This window comes from Catharus ustulatus, chromosome 3 (assembly GCF_009819885.2).
Source record: "Catharus ustulatus isolate bCatUst1 chromosome 3, bCatUst1.pri.v2, whole genome shotgun sequence".
Lineage (NCBI taxonomy): Eukaryota > Metazoa > Chordata > Aves > Passeriformes > Turdidae > Catharus > Catharus ustulatus.
Window position 1 is genome coordinate 114,003,670 of NC_046223.1, and position 10,238 is coordinate 114,013,907.

Sequence of the window (10,238 nt, forward strand, 5' to 3'; positions counted from 1 at the left end):
TCCTGGGTCAAGTGGTCACAAAAGGTGACATAAAAGCAGCTGTGCTCATTGTTAAGGGAGGAAACTTCAAATTCTTACTGTTTTTCTTATGCAGAGTAAATGGTTAGAGAGGAACATCACTGCTCTTTTCAGGGGCATATCAGAAAGATTTTTGACAGATCTGTATAATGGACATGCCACAGCTGAATTCTCCCCTGAAGGGCAGAGTATATTTGATAAATGTGATGGTAATTTTCTGAGTAAATTTATGTGAGTTGTCACTGTTAGCTTATGTGAAGGTTTAAATTTATTATTACAGGGTAGAGATAGGCCAAAGACAGCTGGAGGAGAAAGACCCCGTCCCCAAGAATCCTTTGGCTAAGCTAGCCTGTAAGAATTCTCCAGCCAAGCAGGAGAAGCAGGAGCATGGATCAGTGCAGAACAGAGAGAACAATGTCAGAGACAGCTGAATTAAGATTACTGGACAAATTTTTGGGTGGTATTACAGAAACTGGTGAGTCTTACCTATGTTAACTCAACTTGCCACTCATACCTTGGGACAAAATAGGTCTTGTAAACAGAACTCCAGTGACTCAACCACTACTTCAGTAGCTGAACTGCTGCAGACTTAGCGCATTAATATTTTTTTATGCTGGAAGTGGTGTTTAAGAGAAAAGAAAAAAACATAGAAAAACAGCAGAAGAGAAGAGCTAATCTGGCTGCATCTAGTGGATTTTTATTTTGTGCTTATCACCTTAGTGCAAACAGCAACTATGTTTGGAACAAGATAGAGCTGTACAAAAGTCCCAGAGTTATTGTTGTCCTGTTCTTAACTCAGCCATGAAATGGTTTTGTGCTGTTTGACTACAGAACAGAGTCTATAGCTCATTTATACTCAGAAATAAATATATTCCTTAAAAACCTAATTTATGAGTGCATCACATTTTGGTTTGCAAAGTGACAATAATTGCTGCTGCAGTTACTTGTGCCAGAGGCATCTGAATATTTTTTCCTTGCGTCTGTACTTTCTTCCACTGTTCTTTTTCAGCAGAAAGAGTCCTTCTGGGAGGGATTTGAGCAGCAAAAGAATGTGGCATTTGAACTGGGATTATTACCTTTTAAGAGGGCAGTGACTGTGCTTTCCTTGGTGGTGCTGGTGTAGGAGGACAGGCCGGCGCTGCCCACGGTGACAGTGACCAACGCAGCCCTCGGTGCTGCCTGGCGGCATTGACGTCAGCCCAGAGCTGAGAAATTAGCTGGGACCCGCAGGGAAAATGGGCAAAGAAAAACCATATAATTCCTCAATGCAGCACAACCAAGCTATTTCTCTTTTTATATTTTAGCCTATCAGCAAGACCTGTAATGCTTTGCTCGATTTGGATTCAGAGGAAAGGTTGCCAAAAATAGAGCAGTTAAATGTCAACATTAATGGTATCACAGCAGTAAAATATTTCTCACAGCAAGATGCCTGGCTTATAGCTATTATTCACTAGTTGCCTCCTTGTTTTTAGGCAGAAATACAGTGTGTGCTGTAGTCTCAAGCCACTCAGGCTTATTTGGACCAGGAATTTGTGAGCACAAACAGCATGTGAGCACAGTCCCAGAGCTGCATGTGCTAATGCGGGGCCAAAACTGCAACGCCTTCCTCACATGAATTTCTCTGCCACTAAGTGGCTAACAAATGAAACTCCAAATTAGTACCACAAACAAGCCACGAGTGCTTTGAGGCAGGGGCTGCCATTTGCTCCCCTGGTACAACACCTGGCACTGTTGGGTTCTGCCAGTGGTGCAGCATTTAGGAGCCACTGCACCACAAACAGAGGCCAGCTGGGTATGCTGGGGCCTCGCCTTCCTCATCTCAGAAGATTTTGTAGGCAATATTTTTTTCATAAAAGTCTTAATTTCTTGCAATTTAATAACCAATACTTATTTGTATCCCATGTACAATCCAGAATACATGTAGTGCCAGCACACTGAATTCAGGACTGAAAGTCCTTTATCTGATCCTTTGTTTGCTTGTGGATTTTTACAGATAACCACTCAAGCCCATATGGGCTATTCACTTAAGAGTTGGACTCGATGATCCTTGTGGGTCCCTTCCAATTCAGAGTATTTTTGGGAAAAAAAAAAGTCATGTTAATCTTCCTCAGAGGAGTACTGTGTTGAGCCTTAAATAAGGAATGTAGATAGTTAGAAAATGTGCTATTTAGGCATTCAGCCTGCTCTATATATCTCTTTATTTATAGCATTTATATACTGCTCTGTAATCTCATCTGTAGAGACAGAATTTGTTACAGCCCCAGCTAGAGAGCTTTGAAACTCAAAATCCATCTGGAGCAGAGATACAGGTTTTTTTCATTTCTGGAGAAATTAGATTAAGTGTTGAAATCTGTCTGAGGGCAACAGTTGGGCTTTAAATGGGACTGAAGGAAAGCCACAGCATAAATAAAGATCAACTCCAACCCAACAGGTGTGAAATGACTTCTGACAAAAGGCTGAATAGGTTGGGTTCCAGTTCGTCTTTTTAACCGTGAACTTCTGTGTTCTTTATCCTTCCTCTGCCTACTTTGGGGCGTTTATTTCAGTGCTATTTGCTGCCCATATTGGAGCCATAACCCCTTACAGACACGAGGATGTGTGTATTTTATGATGCCTTACATACCTGTGGTCAAACTGCCTCCCAGGGCAGGATCCTAGGATGTGTTGTGGCAGCTGACAGAGTCCAGCCGTGCTGGTGCTCACGTGTATTTAGGAGCAGCACACACTCAGCTCCCTGCTCAGGTGTGAAGTATTCTGCAGTCCAGGAGTGCCACGGGCTGTGTTGCTGCTCAGATTGCCATCTTTTGACATGATTGCTTTTCTTTGCTTCCAGGAGAGAAATACGAGCTGCACGCAGGAACAGAGTCCACTCCCAGTGTGGTAGTGCACGTTTGTGACAGCGACATGGAAGAAGATGAGGACCCAAAGAATTCTCCAAAGCCAAAAATCATTCAAACTCGACGCCCCGGTGTGCCGCCGCCTGTATCTAACTGAGCCTCTCCGGCAGAAGCAGCACTTCTCTCTCCTCCAGCACAGCTCTTGATTTTTGTTTGCTTTGTTCTGTTGAAAGGCAGCCTTTGCCTTCTGAGCACCGGGACATTAAGGTCATTGAAACCCCTTCACAGTAATCAAGCCTCTGTAACAAAAGGGCTAGGAAAAAAGTCTTTGTACTTGCAACCATATCACACACACCAACTAATAGATCTAGCTGGAAAGGACAAAACAAGGCTGAGGAAACAAGGGAAGGTTTCAGTCTGAGGATCTTTTCACAGCTATAATTTGCATGCTGAAACACCACTACCAGAGAGATGTTGGGGTGGGAATTAGGCCAGTGTCAGGCTTGATACTCAAACTCCCAGGATTGCTACTGCCCTTCATGAAGCAGCCTGCTCCTCTGCCCTCCTCACTTCCCAACAGACCTTAGTCTTTTCCCTTTTCTTTTAAGGGGGGTAGGTGTGTTGTTTTTACTCTACTAGCAGCTTGGTGGCCTTTGCACTCTCTGGAATTTTCTGTAAGGAATACTATCTTTGCAACATTTTCAGGAACAACAGAAAATAACCCTCTTCCAGCAATAGCTGTAGAGAACAGTGGTCTGAAGTGGTGGCAGGGATGTGAGAGGGAGCTCTCTGGGCTGAGGGGAGAGGCAGCAGCTGCTGGGGGGATCTGGTCAATCCTTCTCTCTGGGGAGAAGGGAGCCAGAATATCAGTAGGGATTGTCAGTTTATTAAGGGATGAGTGGTGCTTCTCTCTGGTCTGAGGAAGAGGAGCTGACTGACTGCTCATATAAGATGGGATTCCTTGCTCTTTGTCATAGCTGTACGTTCCAGTACCATTACAGGCTGAATGCTTTCCTAGTGGTGTGGTGAATAGCCCTGAAATTGTTAGTAATTACTTGCACATCTCTAATAGTCAGCCCTTTTCCCTTCCCATGTCCTGTGCTTCAAAACCATTTTTGAGCTGTATGCAGTTTGGGTTTGTGGAGGTGAGCAGAGGTTGAAATTATTTTGTTTTGGGTTTTTTTTCTCTTTTTTTTAGGCCAAAGAAAACAGGACCATAATTACACACTTGAAATTAGACTGCATGCAACTGAATCCCCTTTTTTCACCCCATCCTGCATGTTTCTTTCACTTGCAATATATACTGGGTTACAAAAACTGTTCTGTGTTTGCATCATGGCTGACAGCAGACAGATCCCGGATTCCCTGTCTGGCAGACCTTCCATGATGATTTATTTTTTTAATGCATACTTGTCATTTTGAGAACATATTTTCTAGACATTTGAGCTCAGATTTTGCATATATTTAAGCATGCGCTTAATTTATGCACATGAGTAGTTCCACTGAAATTAATACTGCAGAAACTGAGCGTATGTGTAAGGTATGGTGGGATTTTTAAGCTAATTAGCTGCAGCTGTACTCCCCAAAGTGACTATAAAATGGCACAGTGAGCTTCCATGGTTTAAAATCCTTTACAGCTTAAAGTAAGTAAATACAACTTGGAAGCTTATTCTAGGATCTGAAAAGTCAGCTTAGGTTCTGTAATCAAGATTTTTGTCGTAAAACTTAATGATCTGGTTTGTGACGGAGGGTTCCATCACATCCTTAATTAGCAGTGATGCTACAAGGCTTCAGCAGAGTCAAGTCCCCCTTGCAGGGGTCTTGGCTCAGCAGCACTTCCAGGACAAAGGTGTGTTGCTCTGTCAGTGAGGACAGGAGATGGCATTCCTAAAGTGCATGGTGAGGACATCTGGGGACTTGTCATTCTCAAATAGTTCAGCCTCCAGCCACCACAGGCCCCCGGTGTTCCTGATGAGATGTAATTCTTAACTCAGCACATTTCTATAATGTGATCATTGTTACTGCATTATGGACATCGTGTGCATGTTACACTGATAGAATACTGCTCATTAAATACAGCAGAGACTGAACAGAAAATGGGGCTTTGGTATCTTTATGATATCTGTGTGAAGTTTCCTTCAAGTGACTCCTTAGAGGTGCCACTTCAATTATTTTTTCAGTGATTCATTTAAAATTGGTTTAAGCAAACAAACTGTCACTCACAGGCCTAAGAATGTATCCTGTTGAAAGCACCTTCTTGGGCCTCAAACTATATTCCAAGAATAACACCACTGGCTTTTTTGAGAACACCCACTCAGTGCTGATGTCCCTGGGGTTTAGTTTAGTTCAGTATAAACAGGGACAGTAATATTTAAACATGTAAATTATCAGATATCATTGCTAATGGATTTTTTTACAGGCAAGACCATAGGAGGCCAAATCTTGTCCTTGTATCCATGTCCTCAAACTTTGGAGAGACATGGTTCTGAACTAAGTACTTTGGCCTCAAATGATGTAAAGCTACACTGCAAATTAAAGCACTGGACCTTAAATGTTCTTTCCTCAAAGTGCATTTTCAAACAGATTTGAAATGAGGCCCCATTCAGTGACTACTCTGTGCTTTGTAAAGCTGTGTGGTACTACCCAGGAGGCAGCAGGACACGGCTCATTGCTTGAAGCACTGAAATAGAAACACAATTACAAACCTGGAAATTCAAAGCAGCCTCTATGATCAAAGCTTATTTATCACCTGTATGTGATACAATAATGGTCATCATTAAAAAAAAACCCAAAAAAACAAAACAACAAAACAGTGTTTTATGTATTACGAAATTATGTCCCTATCATCAAAGTATCAGCATTTGTGACTCTTGAGAGAAGCTAGTGTTTTACTAAAGGCTGGTTCTTGCCTGACATGGAAAGAATAGTTCTTTCAAAAAATGCTGACTATCTGGAAGGGGAATTGTCCTATTCAGTAAATCACAGGCAGAACCCCTACTCATCTGAGTGGGAATTTGCTTTTCTGTAGCTTTTCTGAGGTCAGCCGCTCTGACTTGCACTTCTCACAGGGTGTCAGGGGTTCTCTCCTGCTGGAACCCTGGAAGAATGGAGCCTCAGTGTTGCACTGTGGCTCCTGGGGCACAGTGGCACAGCCCACATCCTTTTAATTTCCTCCCCAAAGCCGGAGCTGGAGGGAGCGGCTGGAGGTGATGCCCTGGGGGCTCTGATGGGTGGACATGGCTCCTGCTGCTCTTTGGAAATTAAAAGAAGGAAATCAGGAGAGTACAGCTGCTGCTTCTGTTGCCTGCTGCCTGCTTGTCCTTTCTGACCTCTTGAGAAATGAAACGGATATTTTAATTACTTCTCACTACAATTTAGAGCATGAAAACATTTCCAGTGCATGGAGAAAGAGTATTTTGGAATCTGCTCTTTTTTGGGAGAAAACAAGTACAGTAATTTCACGACTATAAGGCGCACCCTTTTGACTAAAATCTCCCCCCAAAACCGGAAGTGCGCCTTATAGTCCGGTGCGCCTTATCTGATCTACAAAGTTGCAACATTTGCCACCCCGGAAGTGAGAGCCCGTCGGCATCGGGGCCTCCCCCGTGCGGGGCGGGTCCGCCGGCTTCGGGGCCGCCCCCGCGTGGGGCGGACCCGCCGGCTTCGGGGCCTCCCCGCCGGCATCGGGGCCGCCCCCGCGCGGGCCGTCCCGCCGGCTTCGGGGCCGCCCCCGCGCGGGGCGGACCCGCCGGTATCGGGGCCGCCCCCGCCGGCATCGGGGCCGCCCCCGCGCGGGGCGGACCCGCCGGTATCGGGGCCGCCCCCGCCGGCTTCGGGGCCGCCCCCGCGCGGGGCGGACCCGCCGGTATCGGGGCCTCCCCGCCGGCTTCGGGGCCGCCCCCGCGCGGGGCGGACCCGCCGGTATCGGGGCCTCCCCGCCGGCTTCGGGGCCGCCCCCGCGCGGGGCGGACGCGCCGGCTTCGGGGCCGCCCCCGCGCGGGGCGGACCCGCCGGTATCGGGGCCGCCCCCGCCGGCTTCGGGGCCGCCCCCGCGCGGGGCGGACCCGCCGGTATCGGGGCCTCCCCGCCGGCTTCGGGGCCGCCCCCGCGCGGGGCGGACCCGCCGGTATCGGGGCCTCCCCGCCGGCTTCGGGGCCGCCCCCGCGCGGGGCGGACGCGCCGGCTTCGGGGCCGCCCCCGCGCGGGCCGTCCCGCCGGCATCGGGGCCGCCCCCGCGCGGGGCGGACCCGCCGGTATCGGGGCCGCCCCCGCCGGCATCGGGGCCGCCCCCGCGCGGGGCAGACCCGCCGGTATCGGGGCCGCCCCCGCCGGCATCGGGGCCGCCCCCGCGCGGGGCGGACCCGCCGGTATCGGGGCCGCCCCCGCCGGCTTCGGGGCCGCCCCCGCGCAGGGCCGTCCCGCCGGCATCGGGGCCGCCCCCGCGCGGGGCCGGCCCGCCGACATTGGGACGGCTCCCTTGCGGGGGGCGAAAGCCGCAGGAATCGGATCGGCTGCTGCGCGGGGGGGGCGAAAGCCGCAGGAATCGGATCGGCTGCTGCGCGGGGGGGGCGAAAGCCGCAGGGATCGGATCGGCTGCTGCGCGGGGGGGGCGAAAGCCGCAGGGATCGGATCGGCTGCTGCGCGGGCGGGGCGAAAGCCCCCGGAATCACGGCGGCCGCCGCGCGGGCGGGGCGAAAGCCCCCGGAATCACGGCGGTCGCCGCGCGGGCGGGGCGAAAGCCCCCGGAATCACGGCGGCCGCCGCGCGGGGGGGGCGAAAGCCCCCGGAAACACGGCGGCCGCCGCGCGGGGGGGGCGAAAGCCCCCGGAATCACGGCGGTCGCCGCGCGGGGCGGGGCGAAAGCCCCCGGAATCACGGCGGTCGCCGCGCGGGGCGGGGCGAAAGCCCCCGGAATCACGGCGGCCGCTGCGCGGGGGGGGCGAAAGCCCCCGGAAACACGGCGGCCGCCGCACGGGTGGGGCGAAAACCCCCGGAATCACGGCGGTCGCCGCGCGGGCGGGGCGAAAGCCCCCGGAATCACGGCGGCCGCTGCGCGGGGGGGGCGAAAGCCCCCGGAAACACGGCGGCCGCCGCGCGGGGGGGGAGAAAGCCCCCGGAATCACGGCGGGCGCCGCGCGGGGGGGGGCGAAAACCCCCAGAAGCACGGCGGCCGCCATGCGGAGAGGGGGAAAACCGCCAGAATCGGAGCGGCTGCCACGCGGGGAGGGGACAAGCAGCTGGAATCGGGGCAGCGGCGGCACGGGGCAAGCCTGCCGGCATTAGGTCACCCGGAGCGCCAGGGAACTCCCAGAACAGCGAGGCCCTGGGGATGCTGCACGGAGCGGCGGTGGGCATAGCCCGGCCCTGCCGGGTACAGGCAGGCCCGGGAGCCAATGGCTGCCGGATTGAGGCGGGGCCTCGGCCAGCAAGCGCGCGGGAGGAGCTGGGGGCGGAGCCTCGCTGCAAAAAAAAACCCGGTGCGCCTTATAGACCGGTGCGCCTTATCTGATCTACAAAGTTGCAAAATGTGCCGGCTCCCGGGGGGTGCGCCTTATAGTCCGGTGCGCCTTATGGTCGTGAAATTACTGTAATTTCTGTGGCCTTGATTTTTGTAATTAAGACAAGATGTGCAAACTGCCCCCTTCCTAACATACACAAACACTCCAGTAAACTTTGTTTTCAGCCAAGAAAACATGGCAAGAGCATCCCTTCCTCAACCATAACAAGACCACAGCCATAGTTAGTGTTTTAGGTTATAAAAATTCTCCCCATGCATAAATTTTGTAGCACTAATTTGATCCTAAATTGGGTGAGAGGGGTGGGTTGGTTTTATTTTGGTCTCCCCCCCCCATCCTATTCAGCAACACTGTAAAAGCTTTCAGCTTTTACAAAAATACAGATTGTTGTTTGTGTTGAGGAATGGACTGAACTCCTGGCAGGATGCAATTCCAGTGGTTTGTCTGAGCACTGTCACAAATGCCATGAGCATTTCCACTGTATTGTACATAACTTTTGAAATATTCTATTTAGTCATATTTTATAGGAGTATTAAAAAGCTACTGGCTAATTAATCACTTTTACACTTGTATAATTCAGAGCTTAGTTTAAAATAATAAATATGGCAAACAGTATTTTTGTGTTCTGCTTGCACAGGCATTTGGAAAAGCAACATTTAAAGAGTTAAACTATATCAATAAACTGAGTAGTGTGGTGTATACCCCTGGTAGAACTGAAAATGCTTAAATGTGTGACATAGGCCAAACTGTTTCAGTAGCAATTAAGGGGAGAGCAGCCTTCTTGTTGGCAGGATATGCCATGTTCCATTTTAAGCTGCTGCAGTTTCACAGTCATGTGAACTTGCTCTGGTTTGCTGTGGATTTGGCTCGGTGTACACAAAAAAAGCTGCAGTGCAGTCCCTGTGAGCAAAAGCTCAGCACATCCCAGACCCCTGGTGTGGTTCTCTCTGTGCTTTTATAATCAAGGGTGATGCTGTGGCCATAAATGCTTGGACAAGGAACATGGCATCCAGCTGCCAGCCAGGCTGGGGAAAGAGTTCTGTTAGGGTTCATTATTATAAAAATTGAAACGAATTGTTGTCTCTTGCATCAGTTTATGCTGGGTCTTGCAAAGGACTGGAAACTGGGAGAAGAGTTTGCTGATAACTGTCCTGTGAAATTCTGATATTGAATAGCTCAAATCTGGATTTGAAAAAATTATTTGTTTTTCTGTGTGCTGGCATAAAAAACTTCCTTTCTCAAAGGATGATTGTTCATGATTCTGAAAATTTGATCTGCTTAAGAAGGCTCACTGGAGAAGTAAACTGAGCTCTTTAATTCCTTTGGAAAGGACAGGCCTTAACCTCTGTGTTTTAACTAGAAAAACTGCTAATAGTGAACTTCTTCTGGGGTTCTTTTCAGCACTTTTAGAGGTGAAAGGCAGGAGGCCTAGTTTATTCTTCACTTTGAGCACCAAAAGAGCTTCCCCCACCCCAGTGAGTTTCTTCATCCACCCAGCTGAAAAGCTGTGTTTTTGACATGTCAGCTGGCTCTTCCATCGTGCTTGGCACTGGACACAGCACACAGCACAGAAATGAGCTTCAGGGCCTCAGCTGTGGGTGGCAGAGAGCTGTGTGTCCCAGAGGATCAGACTGATCACAGTCACAGCACTTTCAGATCCTCTAAAGAATATTTACTGAAATTATTGTTGGTCCTTCTTTAGTGGCAAACACTTCAGCACTAAACTTTTTGCCATTTCAGGCTTTCTCTCACATACCAGTGTGCATGTAAGACCTTTGCATTTCCTTGATTCCCTTTTGCCTAAGAAATCACTTTTAGTTCTGGTTTATCAAGAAGCAAAACCAGGTATGAGTTAAAGTCCAATTCA

General features: G+C 49.9%; 1 protein-coding gene across 2 annotated transcripts in view; it reads left to right on the forward strand.

Moving 5' to 3' along the window:
* The window catches only part of RCAN2 (regulator of calcineurin 2), an 80,541-nt gene extending 74,771 nt beyond the window's left edge, over positions 1-5,770 (forward strand). For both annotated transcript variants that reach the window (XM_033054657.2, XM_033054658.2), the window contains one exon: positions 2,852-5,770. In XM_033054657.2, coding sequence (XP_032910548.1) covers positions 2,852-3,012 — 161 coding nt within the window. In that variant the 3' untranslated portion in view covers positions 3,013-5,770. The remainder of the gene's footprint in view (positions 1-2,851) is intronic.
* Positions 5,771-10,238: the final 4,468 nt, after the last annotated feature.